The 25,798-nt window shown below is 39.4% G+C and overlaps 1 protein-coding gene across 1 annotated transcript; it reads right to left on the bottom strand.

Moving 5' to 3' along the window:
- Positions 1-901: 901 nt before the first annotated feature.
- emilin2a (elastin microfibril interfacer 2a) lies at positions 902-25,314 on the bottom strand. The gene is made up of 9 exons (XM_059343760.1): positions 25,087-25,314; positions 24,382-24,507; positions 21,772-21,962; positions 19,823-21,628; positions 9,461-9,805; positions 5,410-5,463; positions 4,094-4,153; positions 3,805-3,945; positions 902-1,613 (listed from the first exon to the last, which is right to left on the bottom strand). Exons 1-9 carry the CDS (start codon positions 25,266-25,268, stop codon positions 1,279-1,281), a joined length of 3,240 nt encoding a protein of 1,079 aa, XP_059199743.1. The 5' UTR covers positions 25,269-25,314; the 3' UTR covers positions 902-1,278.
- Between the last annotated feature and the right edge of the window lie 484 nt (positions 25,315-25,798).

The raw sequence follows: 25,798 nt of genomic DNA, 5'->3' as shown, positions 1-25,798 counted from the left end.
GTTGGAATATTTTAAGTCTCAGGAGTGAGGTGAGGGGAAATTTGTTTTTCATCCACACCCACTTTACGTAATGACCCAAATGGGGGTTTTGCCTTCTAACCTCGTTTTTCTCAGTGCAGTTTCTTATGAAAGCCCATTTCCACCAATGTGAGATTGTGTAAGTCATTATAATGAGAAACAAAATGATGACTTAGTATAAAAATATTGAGAAAGTATCTTTTGAGACATTATTTTTGCTGTGCAACTAATTTTCTTAGAGATAGTCATTATGTTGTGATTCTAACTCATTATTTTAAGAGACTAACTCATTATTTTAATCATGATTATGAGATACTTGGTTATTATTTTTGAGATAATCATTCTTTTTGATATACTAAGTTATTATTTTGAGACTGTTATTATTTTTGTGATTCTAACTGATTATTTAATTGATGAATGTAAAAATCATTTTTGGCTTACAAAAATTCTACAATAAATTGTTAACAGGGTTACACATTTATTCATTTCCATAAAACATTTTGTCAAAGCCTGTACTAAGTCTTTATTTTTGCAATAGTCAGTCTTTTTTGTGGTTGTAATTCATTGGGTTTTTTGCAAGACAAAGTCCTTATTTTTAGATACGAACTCATTATTTCAAGAAGTTTTCTCAAAGCCATTAAAATGGCTTCAATTATATATTTTTTTCAACACAAGGCTATGTTTTCATCATATTTTTTCTTTTACTGGCAAAAAATGGGCTGTGAGTTTCTGAAGCCAGCAAATTTTGTGACATTAATCAAAGCTTGTTGTGTTGCTAAACTACTTTCCCACACCGGGCTCTTTGTGTGTTTTATTAATCATCACTCTCACTCTCTGCAGATTTCACAGTAAGAAAAACGGAGGTCATACTTTGATTTATCGTGGTTTATTGCCTTACCAACAATATCACATTCTGCTGATATGTTGAGCGTAATGTATACCGAGTCTCTGAGATGGTTTTGTTAAAATAATAACATTTTATGAATTTTTATGTTAATTTATAAACACTTATTTACACAAGACATTCACAATAGGTACAGAAAGGCAACTTGATAATCAAATAGAAACAAATCCTGCTTCTTGTATTCAGGTATATTTGGCTTACAAATTGCAATGTAATGACTTTTTAACTGAATTTATAAGTGAGGATCTTCACACAGGGGTAAAGGAATCAGTGAAAGGCTTCTTCAACATTTCCTCCAGTCCAACTATCTGGGAACAAACTCTAGTCCTTGTTGTTTCTGTCCAGCTGAGCTCCGGCTATCTTTTGTCCTGAGGCGCATACAGGAAGATGGCGCTGTAGGTGGAGAGGATCTCCCTGGCCCCGGTGGTGGCCAGCTGGCCTCCGGTCCTCACCAGGCCCACGCGGTCTCCTTTCCTCAGGGGCAGGATGAGACTGAAGGACACTGAGCCTCCGCAGCCACAGTCGGCACCCGCTGGGCCCCCGTGTTGACCGGCTACAGGCCCCGCTGAGCTCTGCAGCCTCTGGACGCTGCGGTTGGACACGGACAGCACCGCCTCCACACGGTCGCCCTGCTGTGCAGTGAGCAGTCCTGAAATCAGGTATCGGCCATCCAGAGGTACTGTGAAGATCCCTGTGGAGGTGAGGGGGAGAGCGTTGGTGTCAGTAAGATCAATTACTAGTGTTTGTTTATCCTGCTGTGCTGCTGTTCTTCATAGCCTACAACTCAATAAGGTACTCAATATCTTCACACTTTCCTTTTAAATCTTGCTTAAAACAATAATCAGGTGCACATACAGTACAGGCCAAAAGTTTGGACACACCTTCTCATTCAATGTGTTTCCTTTATTTTCATGACTATTGACATTGTAAATTAATCAAAACTATTAATGAACACGTGGAATTATGTACTTAACAAAAAGTGTGAAATAACTGAAAATATGTCTTATATTCTAGTAAGCAAAGGGTGGTTACTTTGAGGAATCTAAAATACAAGACATGTTTTCAGTTATTTCACACTTTTTTTGTTAAGTACATAATTCCACATGTGTTCATTCATAGTTTTGATGCCTTCAGTGAGAATCTACAATGTAAATAGTCATGAAAACAAAGAAAAACACATTGAATGAGAAGGTGTGTGTCCAAACTTTTGCCCTGTACTGTATAAACACTTTTATATTGTATTGTTGTATTTCTATCAACATATTTTTGCATGAGAAAAGCTTGATGGAAATGCTAAAATTTGATAAAACTGTCTAAAATATGCATAAAAGCTTGAGGTGGTTTTTGTATTTTCCAGAAAAAAAAGGGAGATGGAACTGCTTTTTCTGAATACGTTTTGATGAAGTGAACATTTAACTTTCCGCTCTTCTGGTCAAGACGAGCTGACGTGAAACAACAATTATATGTTTTCTGAATGAAACCAGTTCCTGAAGACTTCTCTCCATTTTCTTTTGTGCGTGGCCAAAGTCGTCCGATTAGCAACCTTCTTTTTTTTGTTTTTTGATGGATTAGCCTACGTCACACTGCCATCTTCTGATGAAAGTAGGTTTATGCAGCCTTGTTTATTCGCTCTGAACCAGTTGATGGAAATGTCCCTAATTTGCATGTTCTTGAAATGCAACATTTTTTCATATCAGACATTAAAGGGGGCACATTGTGCTCATTTTCAGGTTCATACTTTCCATACTATATATTTTAGGGTGCTACTAGAACATGCTTTATTTTATCATACTGTCTGAATATACTGCCAGTAAAAGAAAAAATCTGATGAAAACGTCAGAACTTATTCGGAAAAGGCGCACCCATCCCCCGTTTATTGCATTAACTATTTCTAGAAAAAGACAAAAACCACCTCAAGCTTTGATGCACATTTTAGGAACTTTCATGAATTTTGGTGTTTCCATCAAACTTTTCTCATGCAAATCTTCAAAATGCATAAAGAATGTGTTAATGGAAACATAACTATTGTAGTCTGTGTGAATCCGGGAATGCCCCACCCTACCCTGCCTCTGATTGGCTAACCCTGATATTCTTATTCTACCATTAACCGATCGCACTCCTCATGTCTAACTCTCGCAAGAGTTTCAAACAAACTTGATCCTTTGCAGCCACTTTTTACCTATACATATTATATTTGTGACATTGCAGTCCCGATAGCTAGTTTAAAGGCACAGTTTTTGAATGTGTGTTGAGTGTTTTGATAAATGATAATTGGTGATAAACTAAAGAAACTACACTGAAGACACAAGCAATAAAATTGGTGCGATATGCAGCTTGAGTGTACCAAACAAGTCCCTGTACAGCAGGGGTGTCAAACTCTGGCCAGTGTAATTTTATTTGGCCCGCGAGGCAATACCAAATTATTATATAATTGTACTATAAAAGCTGACCAGCCGGTATTATACGGCGCATTTACCGCTAACACTAGATTTATTATTATTTTATTTTTGAATGTATTAACCTGTTGAAAAACTTTATTATGATATTTAAATCAGAAGGATGCAAATAGAAAAGAGGCATTACGATTTTTATTTGATTTTTATTTAATAAATTAATGACATTGATGTGTTTTTTATTTGAAATTTGATTTTGCATGTCTTCACTATTTAGTTATATATTGTATGTTTATAAGCGTTGCTGGTTCCATATTTAATATTAAAGCAAAACATGTTTGGTATATATTAAAAGGTTTATTGGTTCAATGTTGGCCCGCGATTTTATTCAAGTGTTAAATTTTGTCCCATTGTGTATTTGAGTTTGACACCCCTGATGTAGAGTATCATAGTGATGCTGAGACAAATGTTCTGTCTGTGTTTGTGTACCTGTGTGGGGGTTGTAGTGTGCACCATCATTGACTAGAACTCTATTGAACCGGATGAAGCCAAAGTCTCCAGAGAGCGGCTGCTGTGTGAGTCCAGCAGAGAAGGAGAAAGGATCTGCAAAGGCGCTGCTGTCAGCTGAAACTGAAGGGAAGAAACACACATCGATCATTAACAATGACTGATAAAAAGCCATTACCTTAACTTCTACACACAAATCCTCATATTATAGCTACATTTTTATTTCATTTTGTTTTTCTTTACTGGTGACATCAACAGAGACGAATCTTACCTGGTGATACAACTGGAGCTTGGTAGATCGGGTTCCAAGGCACCTTTGCTGCTATGGGAACTACAAGGTACAAAAAGTGTTAATTGTGTATTAATTCCTAAAGTCACAGCAGTGAGCTCAAAGGTTGACACATTTATTTTTATAGACGGTTCATCAGTATGAGTCTTATATGTTTAAAGGTAGAAACTTCAGGTGAAAGGGGATTTTAAAAAATGTTTAACGAATAGATATTACTTTGAAACTTCTCCAGTCGGTTACTCACATTAAGACTTATCACGTTTTTTGAAATTATATGGATTTTTTTTCTTTCCACTATTGTGAAAAAAGGAATGTTATGTAAACAGAATAGCCCAAATATCTCAAAATTGACCAGTGCATGAGAAAAAACTGTTTCTGCCCAAAGTGTCTTGCCATAAATCAATTTTACAGATCCAATTAATTAGGTGCTTGAGTGGTTTTCTGGGCTGTAGCTAAAAGGAATAAAAGATCAATCTTTGTTTTAAGTGAATATAGACTTTGTGTTCATTCATATTACAAGTGCGAAACGTGAAATTACACTATTACTTCTGTCAACAACCGTGACCAAAATAACCATTTTTGCTGCTTGTGGAAGTCCCAAATACGTCGTAAAAACCGAACACCATCATCTCTGGATTTATATTTATAATAATATACTGTGTATTTATTAATAATATACTTCTCCAGGAACTGTGTCTGGATGACTGCTGGTACATTGCTATGACAACAGCATGAGCCCAAAATAAAATGACTTTAATTGCAATAAATGGATCAAAAGGATGCCGAAGAAACAACCACATGATGCAGATGTGTACAAATTCTGACTTCATGCTTTGTAAAGTCTGTCCACACTACAACAAGCAAACAACTTTTAAAATGCTTGTTTTCTGAGCAGAGTTTGGATCAATCAGCCCTATATGCAGGAGATTCACAATGCCTGACAGAGATCTGCACTCTACTGAGTGACCTTTCTAGTTTTAAGGGCTGGGGGAGCCAGGGAGGATGCATTTCATTGCATTACTTTTCAAAGTATATGGTGATAACCTTAAAGTTGAATGTAACATTCAGCATGCAGCCCAGGGTAAAAGTTTCTGCTGAGTGCCTGCAGACGAGCTAAAATCCTTCCACAGTCCGCCCACATATCCTTAAACTAAACACATCCAGTTCCCACTCCCTCACACTCTCAAGCTTTAAATTATTCACAGCTTTTTCCACTATTTTTTACACTGATGTAGTAGAATGGCAGAGCCTGCAGATGCATGCGTTGTAACCTGATAATGAACTGCTCTGATATGTACCTTGGCGGCTGAATGACTGAGGCTTGAAGGACACGGGCTGCAGAGCTGGATAGCCTGCAAAGAGAAACAGATGACAAACACATCATGTTTTATCATCATCTGAAGAGAAAAGTCAGTGAATACTCATTCCAGCAACAGTTGTTTGGTTTTCCATTTAAACATTATGGCAAAACACTGCAGGATAGTTTCCCAGAGAAGGTATAAATTAAAACAAAACAGGTTGTTATCCAGACTGCATCATTTTGGTTTTACAAGAGGATTTTTGAATCGGTTTGATGTAGATTTAGCTGCTTCAGGACAATAAAATCTATAAGCAGACTCAGGTGTTTACAGTTGAAATGGATTTAAACCTGCTGTTTTTGTTCCAAATAAAACCAACAACCATAAAACAAAACCAATCACAGCCCTGTAAAAAAAAAAAGATAATGTGAAAACCTACTTTTCAATATTGAAGAGTAAACCCCGCTAGCTGTTCCAAAATCACTATAAAGCACTGCCTCACATGGCAATAAACAGAAAGAAACATAAACTGCAATAATTTATTGATGATAAAGTAAGTATTGCCCCAGAAAATGCATTTGCAGTGGAAAGCATGCTTAAGGCAGTGATTATTAACATTTATCACCAGTAATTGTGCAGTGGTTGAAGTAGTGTTAAATCGTGTTTTCAGTCTACTGGTTCAGAGGTGTTTGACTCTGGACAGGCATGTCTTTCATCAAATGGTGCAGAAGCAGAGTTTTGCTTTAGTAGCATCTTCTCTCTCTGTAGTTTGTAGCCTACAAGATTGCATTCACATTTATGACCCATCACTGATCTGATTTTTCTTGCCTTTAGGCCGACATCAAGCAGTTTTTGTACAGTGGTGGCTCTCCAGCAGCTAGTGTCTTTTCCTACTTTACAAATCCTTGGCAAAGGGGCCACATCGTATGTTTAACATTTGCTTTTTTCTTGACTTTTTCAGTAATTTCACCCCTCTTTCGTGTCCATCTCTTTCCACCACTCATCCAGTTCTGACCCAACCATTACATCAAAATATGACACTTTTGAACAATTTGTTTGGCGCTGTAATACTGATGTAATGTGGTCACAGGTGTGTCAGTATTTCAATGTGGCTCAGCCAATCATAACCAAGGACTAGAACTATAACTATAAATATTTAGAACTAAAACTTTTACCACTCTGTTCTCGGGTTAAGATCCTTTACTATCATGGATTCAAAGGACATATTTTAAACCTGTTCTCTGCTCCTTTACTGCCAAAAACAGACCACATGGAGGCTTAAACAAAGCCTTTGTTTTGTTATTTGTTATTTCCTCTAATCATCCTATATGCAGTCCAGTTAATTCAGTCCAGAACTGGCTCTATGGCTATCTGTTTCTGTCTCTTCTGTCCAATTTGAGCTGGCCCCTGTTAAAAGATTTTATAGCATTCTTACAAAACAACAATCTATACTCAGATAATTAAACCTTCTCAATGTGTTTCCATGTGTGAAAATGGCTCATTTCCAAATGTCGTCACTGCTGAGGCAGTTTACTTATCGGATGTGACCGTTGAAAAGAAGAACGTTCATATATTATGTCACATGTGGTAATGCTGGCTCAGCCGAACTGTTCGTGGTGCCAGAATTATGACACAGTATCATAAAATGTCCTTCTTGTCACGGCAGCGATGACAAGTAGACTCACACAGTAGACTCTGCATCAGAGTCTGCATTAACGCTTTAGATTACAACATGCAAATCACAGTGTAGTTATTCAGTATTTATGGGGTGTCTTACTGAATGCTTTTACTGAGACAAATCTTCAGAACAGGAGTCAAAGACATGAGGTTTGGGTACAAGATTGTGTTTAAAAGAGACATGGAAATTGATTAAGAGTATTTTTTTATTATTGTTAATATGATTATTGCAACCTGGTCTCACAGAAATCCGTGAAATAGCCACGGATTTCGCTTAACTCAAAATCTGTGGAATAGCCACGGAATCGCTCAAATTTCCGTGAAACTGACACGGATTTCGCTACAATGCAAGTTAATGACAGTCATTTCCCGTGGATATTCCATGGATATTTTTTCTTATTGGTTTGTTCCAAGTCACGTGACTTTCAAGGTCCCAGCGGTCAGAATAAAAAACATGGCGGACAGTTCTCTCATTTTTTGTGAAAAATCAATATTTTGACTTAGTTTCTGCATAAAAATGGATTTTGATCACATTTCTAGCGAGAAATATATGTTTTATTTTCTAAATATTCACTCAGTGAATGTACATAATCACTTTGTATGTTGGAATAGCCACGGGATATGACTGTCATTAACTTGCATTGTAGCGAAATCCATGTCAGTTTCACGGAAATTTGAGCGATTCCGTGGCTATTCCAAGGATTTTGAGTTAAGCGAAATCCGTGGCTATTTCACGGATTTTTGTGAGACCATGTTGGATTATTGTGTTATTTGTGGTTAACAGGACATGAAAATGTAGAAAAGGGTATTGGTAGTGTAATGAAATTAGTTATAATATGATATAGTTACAAAAAAAATGTTTTATTCATAATTAAATGCAAATTATTGTTTTTTCCAAGAAACCAAATGTTAGTTTATGGAAGTTTACCTCTGTATCTACAACATACAGTCATCGAAAAAATGATTAGACCACCCTTTGGCATTGGAAAATGTCTAGATATCAGCTCTTAAATTAAACTATTTTTGTTGTTATCATTATATTTGTCCAAATGAATGAACCTTTAGTTGTACCAGGCATTAAAATGAACAAGAAATTGAAGAAAAAGGGTGGTCTAATATTTTTTTCCATGACTGTACACATAATGCTTTTGTTAAAGTTTTATTTCACTGTGTTTTTTATTGAGGTGAAATAGACAGTAATAAAAAAGTCAGGCAAGAGTTATGTTCTGTTTCTGGACACAGCAGAGCACATTCTCTAGTTACTTTCCCTCATCAACTTCTCTCAGAAAATCATCTGAATTTATTATCATTTTGTGGCTTTTTGTTTTGGAAACCTCTCAACATGTCCCATGCTGCAGTACCACTTTCCGCCTGGGCTGTTACTGAGGCGCTATAGGGGGCGCTGTTTCACCAAAACACAAATGTCACTCAAACCAATAAAAATATAAAAATCATATTTTAATGATGAACTCTGGTGTGCATGGTCAGAATATCGGACAGAGCAGGATTTAGAAAACAGTCCTGTGCAGAGCTCGAGGGCATGGCCTTGGTGGAGGTCTGCACTTTCTGCATGACCTTCTACTTTGCTCAGTAATTTGCAGGCTATAATTTAAAGCATCACCAAACCATATTCTGTGGCATAAATCCATGTGGTCTAGAGTGCAACTAAAATGAGACGTAATGCAGATTTTAGGTGTTCACACAGATTCATGTCAGGGATGAAAAACTGGAGCTGCAGTGCAAGGTTATAATAGTTTTGGATTTTTCATTAGTTTTAGTTTTAATTTCGTTGTGAATTTTTGTTTTCAAATTCAGTTAGTTTTAGTTAGTTTTTAGAGTGAGTTTTCTAGTTTTAGTTTGGTTTTTATTTTTTGAAAATGCTTAGTTTTAGTTTAGTTTTTATTAGTTTTAGTGTTAGTTTTAGTTTTTTTGTAATGGGCTATACGTTGGGTGCGAGATTCAAAGTGGTCATAATAAATTTTGCGTTTATTTCCTTTGGTTTATCATCTCAGCCCCAATAAGGTTATTAACTCTTACAGTTCTGGGTGTTTTGAATTTTTGTTGGAGTGTAGACATCCCAGTCTCAGTAAACATATTTACCATGTGTTGCATGTTCAAATAGAAACACTGAATTATGAATGAAAAAAGTTGACAAAAACGAAAACTAAGGACATTTTCACTATAATTTTAGTTAGTTTTAGTTAGTTTTGTAACCACACAATACAGTTTCAGTTAGTTATCGTTTTTTTAAAAACTCTATTTTTATTTCAGTTAACGAAAATCTTTTTTCAATTCTAGTTTTCTTTATTTCATTAGTTTTCGTGAACTATAATAACCTTGCTGCAGTGAGAAGGTTAACATCGCAGTGACTCACCTGGGGCTCCAGCAAATCCTTTGACAGGCATGTTGGACGAGTCCTCAGATCCTCTCCGCACAGTGACCCTGCGGCTGTACCCTGGAGGTCCTGCCTCACCCGTCTCCACCACCGGCCTTACGGGAACCAGCGGGACAGAGGGGTGAACTGGTTGGCGGGGGCTGGACGGCTGGCTTGGCGGGCTGATCTGAATGGTGTGCACGTTGGGCTGCAGTGGATTGTACGGCTGCCTTGGGCTGGATGGCGGCGGTGGGATGATGAAAGGGATGTGGATTTGTTGGACTCTGGTCCTGGTTGGAGTCGAGTCTGGCCCAGAAGCGGGCCTCTCTGGTCTTAAGGTCATTCCTTAGAAAGAAAAAGAGAGTGAGATCGTAAAATAGATCAAATTATGGTTCTCTTTCTAACCATATGATCGGCAAAACCATCTGGTTGCAACAATTGAAAGTTGTGGAAAATGCTGCTACTGCAAAGGCACAAGCCTCCAATTTGCTTTTTGTTTAGAAATCCCACTTCCTCTCACACGCAAACCACATCCCTGCCTTCTCTTGTGAATTCTCCTTTAACGACTTCAATTCTGTTGACAGGCCAAATTATAACAGGCTTTCACTGCACCTCTGGGTTGTTGTTGTTGTTTTCACCCGGTACCATTATTACCCTTCATAAAAACAATGCAGGCGGTCCGTTAGAGTTTTTAGTCAACAAAAACCATCTGAACGGAAACCTGTTGGCTGCGTGCCAGAGCCCCGAGGGCACAGACATCACCTGGGCCTCTGAGGTGAGCACAGACACGATGTTAGTGTCCCAGGGACAAATAAAACTAATAAGTACAGTACCTGCTTTGTGTCAGCCCCAGCTCACAACCATGTGTCAGACAGATTGTGTCCAGTGAACAGGTTTCTACATTAAATGGCTTGTTTGATTCTTCATGTATCTGTCTGTTGGGCTGTTTAAACCTTGTGGGCGAGGCTGAAGTACGTGTAACAGTATTAACGTAATGCCACTCAGCCAAAGACGCGAACATCAAGGAAATGACCACTTATTCCAAATTATTATCAGAAAGGCTTTGATCTTTGAGGAAGCATTTCAAGAATACAAACAACAAAGATTCTGCAGGGAGATCAAGCATATGATACGTATAGATTTGGAGGATGATTGTAAACTGACATGAATGTTGATTTTTTTTTTTTCAGCAGCTGCAAGCAGTGCAGATATGAAGGTATGAGCAGTGTGAAACTCAGGGTTGCCTCCTTATAAAGGCCACTTTATATGTCTACATGGAACGGGTTTGATGTTACTGATCAGCTGGTAGATGATCAGCTGTTCTAACAAAAGGCTGATAGATGCTGAAGCATGAAGCTATCAGCTGATGCAAGTGCCTCGTCCAAAACTGGCTTGGCAATGTTTTAATGAGGAGGAAAAAGCATTTAACACCTTTGTTGGCCGTTGAGGAGCATCTTAGTGAGAAACACTGAACGTAAACATTATGTCCACAGGGGAAAAATTAATCTCACGGTCCACTTGCAGACTTTTTCTGGAGGTTCAAAGGATATCTTTAAACTCTGGAGAAAAGATTTTGGCGACTCCTGTGGACAAAAGTGGTAGTTTTTCCATCCAACCTATTCTCATTTCAACATTGTAGGATATCTTTTGAAAAGTTATGCACCATTTTTCATACATTATTCTATAAAAGTCTAGCAACATGACCGGCCCCTGTAGTGCCAAACTGTTTAGGTAACACAATTACTTGTTTGGCTTACAAAAGACCATGGTTTAGGTTAAAATAACTACATTTGTTATGAAACTTAGTTAGTTAACTGCATAAATTACTTAACATGGTACATGAACAGCAGCTTCCTGGGTTTGTTTGACCTATCGACCCACTATGGTCACCTCCTTACGTGGACTTTTTTGCTCTTTATACTACGTTACCGGACACTTCCTTTGAGGCAGCCTGCACTCCCGGCTTTACATGAGATATATACGAATAATATTGCATTATTTTTGTAGGTATAAGTACTAAAAATGAGGACAGCCTGTCTCCTGTTGAAAAGTTCTTGATGCTGCAATTTTCCTCCATCTGTTAAATGACCGACCAAGGTCGACTTGTGTTTCCATCTTTTTTTGTTCTTCAGTCAGTTATTTTCCTTTTCTCTGTATTGATCCTGCTGCAGTATCAACCATAACCACAAACTATAACATCAAGAATACAATTCTCTTAAGAAAAGTCTCCTCCTGCTTCCTTTTAACTAGCTAGTGAACTACTCACTGTAAAAATTTGCCTGAAAAATTTAAACAGAAGCTCTCTGTTAGGGATAACTTTATAGAACTTTATTTAACTTTATAGAAATCACCACTCTTCTGGCTGACGGTCCTGTTCGCTTATGTATATCATAAAGATGCACTAGTATTACATTGAAAGTGTTTCATTACAAGTTAGAAACTTCTTGTAGCTTCTTTAAGTCAAGATCATTTTGTCAAAGTACTCTTCCCAAGGTCATGACTGAACATTCACACTCAAACCCACAGGGTACAATTTAATTACTTTGAAGCATCTTGAAACTAGAATAATTATTTTAATTGCTGTAACTTCGACCACAGCCAACAATATAACGCTCAAATCACGAATAAAAACTGTACGTTCGGTCTTGTACTGAGGCAAAGCGATCAATCCAAGTACCCGAGTTCTACGGTATTACATTAGAGACCGCCTGTTACACCGGATTATGAAAGCCACTCTGTTCTTATCAAATAAAACATCAACAACCATCAACAGAATTCTTCCTTCTTACTGCAAGTGATACCACAAGCTACTCAGAAACCACATGTATAATCAAAAACAAATTAAACCCAGCAATCATGTTGTACTGAGATAATCAGAAATCTCTTCCTCATTTCCTCCCTGTGCCTCCTTCAGGACGTCGGTTGCCTGAGTGCATATTTCCCATGAGCTCTCAGCCTGTGTCTCACCGAGGGGGCAACCACAAAGTCGAGAAAACACACACACACACACACACACACACACACACACACACACACACACACACACACACACACACACACACACACACACCAGCACTGGTGCAACCAAGAGAATCACCAAAACCAGATGTTATTGCTCACAAGCAGATTGAGACCCTGCAGGGGGAGGGATGCTGCAGTCACCGCGGCCTCCACGGATTCAGGTGACAGTGTGTTCAAAAGCAACATGGTCTCACAGAAATCCGTGAAATAGCCACGGATTTCGCTCAAATTTCCGTGAAACTGACACGGATTTCGCTACAATGCAAGTTAATGACAGTCATATTTTTCTGGCGAGATCTTCACCACAAAGTGATTATGTACATTCACTGAGTGAATATTTAGAAAATAAAACGTATATTTCTCGAAATCAAAATCCAAAATCCCAAAATCTCAAAATCCGTGGAATAGGCACGGAATCGCTCAAATTTCCGTGAAACTGACACGGATTTCGCTACAATGCAAGTTAATGACAGTCATATTTTTCTGGCGAGATCTTCACCACAAAGTGATTATGTACATTCACTGAGTGAATATTTAGAAAATAAAACATATATTTCTCGCTAGAAATGTGATCAAAATCCATTTTTATGCAGAAACAAAGTCAAAATATTATTTTTTTCACTAAAAATGAGAGAACTGTCCGCCATGTTTTTTGTTCTGACTGCCGGAACCTTGAAAGTCACGTGACTTGGAACAAACCAATAGCCACGGGATATGACTGTCTTTAACTTGCATTGTAGCGAAATCCGTGTCAGTTTCACGGAAATTTGAGCGATTCCGTGCCTATTCCACGGATTTTGAGTTAAGCGAAATCCGTGGCTATTTCACGGATTTCTGTGAGACCAGGTTGTCAAAAGTGTCTGAAAGCGTTGAGCAATATTGCAGCAGACAAGTTGACCACGCGGTGGAAAATGGTGTCAAGGGGCACGGAGCAGGGTGTGGTGGTTACACATACAATAATGCATCACTCACACTCTGACATAGGTCTTTTCCTGCTATGCACATGGACACAATTTCATCCTCCACCCCATTTTCCTTCACTGATATTAACGATGGGAGGACTGCATGGCAGACCTCAGGGACTCCCATTGTGTATCTGGGTCCATTCTGCTCTGAAGACTTCCAGATGGGCTCACAGGTCAGAGATGGAAACACCTCACAACGTCAAGGCTTCAGAGATCTCTCTGGGGGAGCTGTTGCAGTCAAAAGCGCCCCCTCAAAATGCTGGTACTGACTAAATATATACAGTGTGATTTCGTGGCGGTGTCGAGTTCAATTTTCCATTCTTTCCCAGCAGACACCCTTTGACTTCAAAAAGCCTTTGATATCTTGTTTTTCGTGTATTCCCTCATCACAGTAGACAGTTAATCTTAGTGCCTGTCTCTCCTATATAAAGTCAAAATGATCAATTGCAAAGCATTGATCCATGAAATCAAAGCCTTCATTTTATCCCTGCTTTAATACAACTGTCTTTTTTTCCTCCTTTCTGCCTGTCAATAGACACTTACAGGACAGGGTGGAGGCAGAGGAGGAGAAGAAGTCCTCTGGCATTCTTGGAAGGACAAATCGGAAGAAAAAACTGGACAGAAGGAGAGAGCGACGAGGGAGTCAGAGATAAGAGAGAGGGAAAGAAACGACAGGGAAGTGATTTGAGCTAGACTGGGATCACCTCCAAAAAAAGGAGTAGAGAAAAAAACATCTTGAGGATCGAATGAGAAAAATGAGAGGAAAGGTTGATTAGTCACTGTCTGCATAAGGAACAGCATGCTCAAGCTCAGGAAACAGAAGCATTTCCCATATGTATACATTTCTTAACAACCTCTTATAAACATTCTATTAAAAGCAGGTCTATTCATTTTTAAGTTTTAATTTAATTTGGTAGCTTTGCAATAGTGTTTTTTATGTGTTCAAATCAAATATTTGGTTAAAGTAGGTATGTTTTAGCATCAAAATGCTCCTTTTCCAAGCCCCTATGAAAACTTTTTCCCACATGACCTGTCTTAGGTTTCTGGATGATGAGGTTGTTACATATACACTACAGGTCAAAAGTTTTAGAACACACCAACTTTCCAGTTTTTTATTGAAATTCAAGCAGTTCAAGTCAAATGAACAGCTTGAAAGGGTACAAAGGTAAGTGGTGAACTGCCAGAGGTAATTAAAAAAAGGTAAGCTTAACCAAAACTGAAAAATAATGTACATTTCAGAATTATACAAGTAGGCCTTTTTCAGGGAACAAGAAATGGGTTAACAACTAAACTCTATGGAGTCTTGGGCTATTTTGTCCATTTTTGAATTCTTTTCATGTCTTTGTAAGTCATTTTGTGTCTTATTTTGGTCATTTTGTGTCTTTTTTTGGTCATTTTGTGTCTTTTTAGTCATTTTGTGTCTTTGGTGTCTTTTTTTTTGTCATTTTGTGTCTTTTTTTTGTCATTTTGTGTCTTTTTTTAGTCCTTTAGTCCAACATAAAATGTGATTTTGAATCTTTTTTTTACTTTCAAAACACTATCATGTTCAATCAAGAATTTTAAATGTTGCAAATGTGCATTAATTTCAGAGTACACTGAGACATTAAACTGCATAATTTTCAATTAAATTCTGGAAAAGTTGGTGTTTTCTAAAACTTTTGACCAGTAGTGTATATATTGTTATATTGGTTCAGATCTGAGGCTGAGACTCACACAATAACAAAAGCAAAAGAATAGAGCGAAGCAGTGGTTGATGAACAACAACTCTTGCAAAAATGTAAATGACAGCAAAACACATTTTAGCTACCTAAAAAAGAACGCCCTAAATAAAATCTGAAGCAGGTTAAGTTTACATTATATTAAGAATAGTTTCACCTTTACGACAGGGAACCTAAGCTGTGTTTGCTTTCTTCAAAGCCACCAGACTCCATTGACAAAAACAACAATTTTACCTTGCAGAGCACAAAACTCCTTGGTCTAATGTTACGCCCACCCCGTTTGGTTAGTTTGCTTATGTTATTATGTTATTCCCACAGCAGTATATTCTGTGCCGCTGACTTCCAAACTTAGCACAGCTAGCGTTGACTCAGCTAGAGCTAGCCATAACAGCTTAGACTGGTGACCTGTGTCACTGCTATTTAGAGACTAAGTGGGCATTTCCAGTTCATAAACCCAGAAAAGAACAATGAAAAAGTTGGCCTTTAAGACATTATCGTGCCTACATTTCAAAGTGACTTTAATATAGCTGTGTTATACTGTTAAATGATGTAACAGAGTCACTGCTGCTTCACCACAACAACAGAGAAAGAAACAAACACACACACACATTCTGTAGCGGCAGACCTCTGCTGCAGCAGCTGTTGTGGGTAAAGCAGTGCCAACATTTTGCAACTGAAGTCACACAGTTCCATTCAGCAGTCACATTGAGTAAGGGCAGAGCTATTGCAGTTAATCTTACAGTTATGTTATTACAACACCTCATCTGTTTGCAGCCTCCTCGGGGTCTTCACATGACTGAGGAGAGAATATGAGCTCAAACGCAGAGAGGAAACATTTCAGTAGACTCTCAACCACCACCACACCCACAGAGCTGGGATTTTTCATGGAAATTTTTTATCTCCATTTAGACTTTTCTTCTGCTTTCCAAACTTGAGGAAAACATTAAATCCTCATGCTACCTCAGCCACACAGCCCAACTCCCTCTCTCGTGGGATTTAGGAAACAGACTATGAGCACAAAGAGAGAGAATATCATGACGTGCTGCCCTTAAAGGAAAAGATCCACAATTTAGTGAATACACTTTTTGCCAAAGAAGACTTAAACCACTCTTGTGTCTGTACAGTAAATATGAAATACCAACAGCAGCCTGCTAACTTAGCTTAGCACAAAGACTGTAAAAGTGAGGAAACAGCTAGCCTGGTAACAAAGGTAACAAAAAAAAAATCAATGTTTGGGACTATAATAGGAAATAGCGTCTTTCCAATGCTAATACAGTGATTCAGGAGTTGGGCAAAAATACCAACACATCATCTTGGTAGATTCAGCTAATCAGTACAACTGATCCTGAACCAGCAGCCACGAACAACTTGACCACTTCTCATTAGCTGAGCCTGAGACCGAGACAAGTGCAAGTCTTTAAAAAAGTAATCTTTGGACTCAAGTACTACAGCTCTACCTGACTGCTGATATATTCTCAAACTGACCATCACAATGTGATATTTGAAAATACTTACAACCCTGATTCCAAAGAAGTTGGGACTAGGTTTAGGGGAAGGGGAAGGGTGAGGAGTTAGACTACTAACTACTTACTTACTACTAACAGAAGAACTATAATATCAAAATACATTCATGAGGCTGCATTTGAAAGATGACATCTTCTAGTTTCTATGCCTGTTTAGCACTTGGCTAAAACACAACAGAAATTACATTAGTCAAAAAAATAACCTTTTTTTGATCTAACCCTCGTCTCCCCGTTGGCAGGCAGGTGGGTTTTATGAAATTAAATATATTTGTACAGTCTTCAATTTAGTATTTGTCACAAAAGATTAGCAAATTATCACATTCTGTTTATGTTTTAGATAACATCCCAAAAAAATAGGGGATCAACTAACTAGTTTAACTTAAGACTGATAAAGTATATTGATATATTTAGTTCAACGTAATTATGCCCAACAACCGAAATCTGCTCAAATGGGTGTTCTATTCTGATATCAATTGAGTATCCTGCATCTTAAGATTCCCTGAAAATGAAGACTAATGATTTCCATGTACATAAGTGTGAGACCAAATTATAGAAAAATATCAAAAGTATATTCTGCATGCATTCATACTTGACATGCAGCAATAAAGTGATATTGTATGTGCGTATTATTTAGGGTGGTTTGCCAATTTCTTCCAAGATTTAGAAAACTAGCACATACTTTGACTTTCATTAAACAAAAATAACTGAACTTTGAGGGTGTGAGGGTCACGGAGCTTGTCAAAGTCCTATAAAGCCACGCCCATCTGGGTGAAATACAAAGATTTCAGGGAGTTGCACACACAGTTCTGTCTGATTTAATGCTGGGCAGAGGTGCAGTGTAATGTTACATGTACAGTAATGAAATCAAATATCACTGTTTAGAAATAACGGACCCATATTTGGCAACGAATGAGCTGGAATACAAGATGCCTTCACGCTCTCTGTCTCTCTCTCTTCACCACAGCCATTAATCCATCCACCCTCTTTTCCTCCTCAGGTCGCTATCATACCATTGTTTTGGATGATGGTTTAAAGAAAGGGAGGCACCGGTGATGGGGCCCCAGTCATGACATCACAGCTGAGGGTAGTCGAAGCATCTGGTCCTGGGTGTGGAGCCCTGCTTCTCCCCTCTCCATCAAGACCAGCTCCAGCAGTGAGTCAGGGCCCTTAATGAGGACCAGACTCCACACATCAGGCTGAGGTCACCCTACGGGAATCTCTGGAGGTTGGTATGTGTACATGTGTAAGAATAAAGTGAGGGAGGGGTGTATTGTGTGTGCGTGTGTGTGTGTGTGTGTGTAATTGTGTACTGAGGAACCGGGAACTAAGATTAAGGTCTGCAGTTCTGTGGTATGAGTAAAAAAGCTATGTCATGGTGCAGGAAAGAAGACCTCACAGCTCAACAAGTCCATAAAGGGAGTGGATGGACTTGTCTGCTCGGGTGTTCTGACATTTACATAAGGGAGTGATGAGGCACAACACAGTGCGAGTAAATCATCGGAGTAGTTAGGAGGGGTTGACCTTGGCATTTCACAATTTTATTCCTCATATTAAAAAAATGTGGAATTCTTCGGACAATATGAGTCTAAGTCACAGGAAGTTTCCAATGTGGGCCTCTGCCTCTTGGTGCTGGGACATATTGAATGACATATTCGAGGCGAGCGCGGGAGGCCCAGTGAACCCGTGTCCTCCCTCTCCGGGAAATACCCTGTGGCCATTCATGGGATCTGATCCTTCCCTCCAAGCCTCCATGTAAGCCAAGCAAGCAGAATGCATTATATGGAAGATTATCTCCAGGAAAAGTTTGTGTTTACACAGATGTTAATCACTTTTGATAAACTCATGCGGTGGAAGTTAGAGAGGACGCTGCAAAGAACTGTGTGTATTTAGTCAGTTTCAGCTCCTGACTGTGCTAATAGAGAGAATCCACAGGCTTTTGAGTGGTGATTCAGCCATAGTCTGAATCTAATTACTGTCATACGGTATATCTTTCCCGTCACACTGAAAAGTAATAGGTAAAGGTAATATTTGCCTTCTTGCTGGGAGTAAGATGAAATTGAATATGAAGCAACAGCCAGCACCCAGTTAGTTTAGGCTATAATAAGACTAGAAATGGAGGGAATGAACTAGTCTGTCTCTTTCAAAAAGAAGGCTCAATGTAAAAAAAAAAAAAAGTAAAGCACATATCCACTTGTAAAATCACATCCTGATGCCTTTACACTTCTTTTTTTTAATGACAGATAAAACAAAAACCTACAGATTATTAAATGATGTGTACATTTGTGACATGATGGTAGGTGGATTTTGTCTTCTTTGGACAAAACCAGGCTAATTTTACTCTGTTTCCTGTTTTTACATAAAGCTACCTACCCGGTAGTTGGCTGCAGCTTCACATTGAATGGAGCATAGGAGTAGAATGATAGTGAATGAGAGCGGAAATTTAACTGAATGGACGGCTTTCTCGTTAGCTAGATAGCATCTCCTGAACTGTTTTCCAGTTAAAGTAGCTAGCACTAGCCCCCAAAAGTCGCCAGATTCTGCCATACACTGATTTAGCATGTTAGAATGTTAGCTTAACAGTTGTATCTGACTGCCTGTGCAGCAAGCAAATAATTTTGCCAAAATGTCGAGTTTTTCCTTTAAATTCACTAATGAAGCAAAGCCTGCAGCATAGTTCAATCCCCTGTCAAACTCTTGGGAGTACTCTTCAAATTGCACTATGCATGCAGTGCACTCTTTTCATTGCACTTTTCACTCACTTACAAGGCCCCACCTCAACCCCAGCATGCATCTGTAGGATATAAATTCCCCCATGTTGGGAGTTGTTGTCAACTCCCTGCTGTGCTTACTGCTTCCTTTTGTGGAGTCAAAAGGATCCAAATACCAAAGCTGTAACATTCACATAATAGTCGATTCAATGTGTGCTGGCTAAATGACATTCTGTAGTGATAAAGCCTCTGAATATTGGCTCCAAGCTCTGCCATCTGCTAATCAAATAAATATTGATAAATATGACAAAACAATGACTTGGTTTATGTTGGTGAAAGCCAGAGAGGCCCTTTGATCATTTCTGTTATTTCCTTCTCAAGACATTACCAATGCTGTCAACAAACATAACCATCATCAATAACTCACCTGGTTCTTTGGCGGTGACATCTTTCAAAACATGTTTGGCCATCGCAGACAGCTGTGCCTGGACCCTCTGCAAGGAATTCTGCAGTGCGATGATGTCCGCACCGTGATGCTCACAGGTGACGTTCATCCTGGACACACAGTTCCGGATACCACCAACATGTCTCTCCAGTCCATCTTTCAGCTCTCTGATACTGGCAGAAACTCCATCTAACCTTCCACACACTGTTTCAAGTCTGGTGACACGTCCATCCACAGCAGAAATGCCATCAGAAACACCCTGGGTGTTCTGTTTACATTGACTCAGATCAGAGGACACCTGTCGACTGAGCGCATCAAGCCTGTTTTTCAGTTCCTCCACCTGCCGTCTGGTGACGTTTGCCTGGTTACTGGGTACTGCAAAGACTAAGCTGTCCTGTGCTGGTCTGCCAGTGCCACTGTGCCCTGCATGGCAGCATGTCGAGTTTATCATCTGCATATCCTGGTTGTATTCCTTCTGGAACTTTTCTAGTTGCCTGAGCTTGTCCTTGTTAGTATTGACGTCTGTGTTAAGAGCGTCCAAATCATTCCTATAGCGAGTCAGGTCCTTCAAAATGTTCTCAGCTGCACTAACTCCTGAGCTTGGACATCCAGCTGAGCACAATTCTCCAACAGCATTGACCTTATCATCCAAACCTTGGAGGAGGAACTTATTGTTGTTGACTTCTTTCTGGAGGGCATCCACGGAGTCACCAAACATCCCAGGGAAGGAGCTGTTGCTCATTTCCACCAACATGTTAGTAAACTGGTCCGCCATGCTGTTCAGATTCTCCTCCAGAAGCTTCCGGAGTGCTGCCACTTCCTCCGCAATCTTACGGGTCAGCTTCTCTTCGATATAGAAGCAGTGAGTCTCTGCATTTAGCTCCGTGATATTAATGCGAGCCTCCAGCTCTTCCATCATCAGGCTGATGTCGATGTCTTCCCGAGGAGCAGACAGGTGAGCCAGCTCGTTGTCAATGCGGACATTTAGGATACGGTGAGCCTCTGCAATACGGTCAATCTCACGCCACAGATCTTTGTGGTCACTACGATCCTCTTCTGTTTTTGATGGATCGGTCTGTCTTTGAGTTCGTATAGGTCCATCAGCGGCAGCCATATCCAGACGTAGTGCCCGGATCTCCTTTCTCAGCTCAGCCTCGTTGGAATTCACAAGCTTGGTCAGGCTGGCCAAACCTTGATCACGGCTGTCTTCACAGGTCTTGAGCTTGTCAATGCATGAGCTCTGCAGCTTGGCTGTCTGTTCCGCCAAATTCTTTTCTAGCTCTTTCTTCATCTTGTCAAACTTTCCATCAATCATATTCTGTATAACATCAAACTCGGCTATTGTTAGAGTCGTAGATTGAGATGAATCCATCAGGACGCGGATTTGCCCATCGTGACTTGACATGGCTCCTCTCAGGTCTTCCAAAGCTTCATCCTTGCTTTTCAGTTCAACGTTGATATCATCCAAACGGGACACTATTTTTTCTAGAGCCTTGTCTCCGGCAATCCCCCCTCTAGTAGCTTGGTGACCATCCAGCACTGCCGGGCTGTCCTCTGTGCCTGCAGCCGTAGCACTGTCTGGTGGAAGTGTGTTGTTGAGAAGCGTCACAAGTATCTTCTTTGTGTCTTCCTGCAGGCCTGCGTGGATGTTGTCGGTTAATCCTGTCAAAGCAGACTGGAGATCCAGGACTGTCTGAGACAGGCGCTGAACCTCACCTTCGAGAAGACGCACCTTATCTGTCCCACCATGCCTTGTCTCATGGTGCCCTGTCTCTCTCCGCTCTGGCCCTATGACCAGAAAAAAACAAGTTATTAGACTATTGATATTTAAATTATCTCCTTCTGTCAGCAGAATGGCACTAAGGGAGCTCACTATAGATATTTGGCATCAGTTGTTAGAAATACTTAAGGTAGAACAGAAGATGTCTTACTCTGTGTGTGTCTGGTTGTATATCCAGGATTTGGTGGGAGGTAAGGCTGCGTTCCCTGGACTGTTTGTCGGTCTGGGGGTGGTTTTAAATCCCTACAGTCCAGGCCTTGGTAACCAGGACAGCATCTCCACTCTAACTCTGTGACTGTCTTGAAAGCAATCTTGTACGTAGGTCGAAACCGATTTTGGTATCTGTAAAACAGGGAAGAGGAATAAATACGTTTTTCAAAATCTCTTTAAAAACACATGAATATGAAATTGGGAACACTGAGCTTTATTTTGCAGATCAAACCCGGCCATTTGTGAAATGTTTTTTTCTGTATTTTTTTTTCTTGTTGATATTAAATCTACTCTGCCATTCCAAAATGTAAAATCTGTTCCAATAATATGTATTTTTATTGGGAACTACTGACTCCTGCAATCACCAAAACGTCTGCTTTTTTGGACATTTTTTGAGCTCCTCTACTGTTCCCCATTTCATGAGCATTTCAGCTTTCTAGCCAAGGCAAACAGTTCCCAAAGAAACAATAGATGACATCACTTCCCTGAAGGCAGGGGTCATGTCATGCACAACATCTGGAAAGTTGATGACTGGAACAATCATCTTTGCACATTTCCCCAAAACTGCCACCCTCCCTGATAACACTCTTAGCCTGACAATTAGAAGAAAGAGCAGTGGAAAGCTTAAAATGATCAACTATTTGTATTTAAATGTAATCCTCACATGATTAAAGCCAGTGCTGTATGTCATAACTTAGAAATGGAAAAACCTGAGGTGTCTCTTCTCACTGCCAGCTCTTCTTGCTTCATGCAATAACTTGGAAATTTGCTCCTGTGACCTAAGAATTATCTGTTTCCAGGGATTTTTTCCACAACACAGTTGCTCTTGGGGATGTGTTTGTGTAAGTCGATCACAAAGCTCAACCACAGATAGTACAGTAAAGTAAAAAACATTTAATTGCAACACAACATATTCCAGTAAATTAATGAACTATTACTCAACACTTACTGGTGTGGATCCTCCTATTCCCAATGATTGTTTACTCAATTAGAGGAACAGATTGCTTTGTTTATATAAGTTACCACCAACTTGGTTCTCAGTTTCATTTTTGCCGAAAAGAATCTGATGTACTGCTCACAAGTGTTTATCTGCAGGGAGCCAAGTGAAAGCAGCAGAATAAATAATACAACCTGGATGAGATTACTTTTGATGTTGTTTCCAAATTAATGCCAGATATATATATTTTTTGCAGTATGATGGTAAATGCTACAACATGAAATTGAGTTATTTTATATTGAAGACCATGTTAATGACAAATCTACAGCTGTAAAGCACCTGTAAGTGTTTAGTAATACATATTTGAACACTAGATGAAATGAGATAAACAAATGTGCAGATTTAGAAAAACGTGTCAGAGCCATATCTATTCTGGAGGTGTAAATCATTTGGTTAAGTCTTGCAGAGAGTATTCTGCTCATCTCCTATAAGTTACTCAGATAGCTATGTACGTAATTCTTGACCTGATTCTCTATACAAAGGCTGTCTGTCCCAGCTGTATGCTGTTTTTCTTCCAGTACATGCTGTAACAGGCCCAAGTCCACTGTGATCCTTAACACCCCAAACATGTTAAGAGAATGGCTTAATTTTAGACACTGTTAACAGTTTATGAGCAATTTTTTTTTGAGGATCGGATAATATAAAGAAAGTGTCATGACACATATCAGAGGAGCTAACATATCCAAAGATTATACATCTGGCTTGGCCAACACTCCAAACATGTCCTTTTAAAAAGTATGAATAACATACGTTGCTTTTTTGACACATTCTTGAGTCGTCAAACACACAACCATCTAGTATCAGTGTCAGTTTCTGCTCATTACATGCATACATTGTCTTTAAAACACACAGGAAACAACTTAGTCAGGTGTTTATAAAAGATTATGGTTTCGGTTCAAATAAGTTTGTTTGTTATGTAGTTAATTGAACTTCTGTATGTCAAAATAACATTTTTTTTTACTTTTGGTTTCACATAGGGCACAAACAGCAGCATCTTGAAAAAAAGTCCTATTTTTTTTTTTTTATCAATCTACTACTATACCTTCTCCCTATATGGACTTTGTTGCTCTTTATACTATGCCATCTGAATTCCTCCTTTGCTCCCATCATAGGGCCACATAGAGAGTTACAGTTTGAACATGGGGCTACTGACCAAGCTGCCATATTTGAAGACTTGGGAGTGAGATGCTGCATGTTGTCATTTTCCGTTATTTTGTGTTGAAAGTAGTGCAGGCTGTGTGTCCACAGGTGATCACTGGTTGCTATTGGCTTTCAATACTGTTTTGTAACTTCACTTTGAAGGTTATTTAAGGTAAGTGACCACATGTATTGCCTAACAGCTATAGGGAGAACATTTCCTGTTTAGCCCTTTGCCTTTTCAGTGGGCTTTATAGCAAACGCTGTGCTTTTGCTTCTGCCAACCTTGAGTTTCTACAGCCACCGTGGATATATCTAACTCCAGGTTTCTCTCAGAGAAAACATTTTGTATCCAGTCCATCTCATACATCAAAACATGCACCCTCGACCCCATCCCCTCACTCCCCGGATACTTACGTCACTTGTTGCTGGCAGTCCGGCTGGTAGGCTGGGCAGGGGGCCACTACGGGCTCCTGGAAGCTCTCCACACTCCCCTGCACAGCGCAGCTCACGTTCTTGCGCACCACATAGGCACACCAGTTCCTGAGGAGAGAGGCAGAAATAAACAAGATGTATATGCCAAGCACCATCATTTAGAGGAAATGTGCAAATACCATAGCATTAGTTAGGGAGGTTTTGGTGATTTTTGACAATAAAAGCATCACAGTTCGGTCCGACTGAGCTTAAAGGTTGCGTAATTTCAGTGAGATGTTTCTTCATTTTCAGTCTATTTTACTTTATTTGGAAAGAGCTGCAAATGAGCCAGGCCTAATGGACTCTTAGATGAGAGATTGGAGTAATCACTGACATTCCAGCGTTTATCTGGATGTTATCACCTTTTGGCAACACTGGAAAACGAGAGCCAAATTTAGCCACAGGCTGATAAAAGCTCAACAGTGAATGTTGAACAGGCTATGGTTGACCATAACAGGCTCATTTTTCATCGGTCTGAGGTCATTACGATCAATAAAAAGTTTGGACTTCTTCGAGTTTTTATTGGCAACAAAAGCGCACAACTTTTACCTTTTCGGAAAGTAACGAAACGGCCGTTTTTCATTACTTTAAAGAGAACAGACAAGTTAAAATGGTTTGCCACATGAGTATAAAAACCCCGTTACTTACCTGTTTCTGTGTCTGTGTACCACTCCAGTGTATGCAGACCCTTGGAACAAGTCATAGGAGGAGGGAGACCCGTAAGTGAAGTGAAAGTTCAAAAACAGTGTGAAAACTATCCACCGCCAGTCCATCTCTCCACTCCTGTAACTCATACTTAACAAACACCTCAAAATAAATATTCCGAACATAGAAAAAGTGAGCTACTCTGTTATTATCATGCACGACGTTCCCAAACACCGCAGTCACATTGCCCTAGTGACTGATCAAACTCCAAGTTTGGGGAAGTCCACATCCACTGCAACTCCCTTGGAATGACGTTTTGGGCCAACACCCTCCCAGAATTTCACAAGGAGAAAACTTTCCCCAGCCCTTTAAAAAAAAGTTTTATAGCTCCAAAGGTGTTTTTGTTTGAAAGTAATGCTTTCCTCTAATTAAGTTATGCCTTTTAAGTCATTAATTAGGATGCTGCCATCAGAAAGGATTTGGGATTTGATTACTTCTTTGTCTGCCAACATCCAAATAATTCACACCCCACTGATGAACATAACAGGATAATGTCTTTTGAATGCAACCTCCAGAGTTGAAAGAGGTGTGCGTAGTGGTGGTGTTGATGATATTCATGGCCAGGGATAACAGTAGTAATTTACATTCTGTCTGCTCTATTGCTTAATGGGGATATGGGGGATATATGGTGTGTAGTTTGTTCTTTCCTGCGCAG

This window comes from Centropristis striata, chromosome 11, assembly GCF_030273125.1.
Source record: "Centropristis striata isolate RG_2023a ecotype Rhode Island chromosome 11, C.striata_1.0, whole genome shotgun sequence".
Taxonomy (NCBI): Eukaryota; Metazoa; Chordata; class Actinopteri; order Perciformes; family Serranidae; genus Centropristis; species Centropristis striata.
The sequence above is the reverse complement of the archived record's forward strand: the minus strand, read 5'-3'. Positions and strand labels throughout refer to the sequence as shown.

What these genes read in the sequence shown, in the direction of transcription:
- emilin2a (XM_059343760.1), bottom strand. Translation starts at nt 25,268, where the DNA reads ATGTTCGGAATATTTATTTTGAGGTGTTTGTTAAGTATGAGTTACAGG. An exon ending in TACAACCAGACACACACAGA is followed by an intron (nt 21,629 to 21,771) that starts GTAAGACATCTT and finishes TTCTGGTCATAG; the next exon opens with GGCCAGAGCGGAGAGAGACA. An exon ending in TCAGTCATTCAGCCGCCAAG is followed by an intron (nt 4,154 to 5,409) that starts GTACATATCAGA and finishes TGTACCTTGTAG; the next exon opens with TTCCCATAGCAGCAAAGGTG.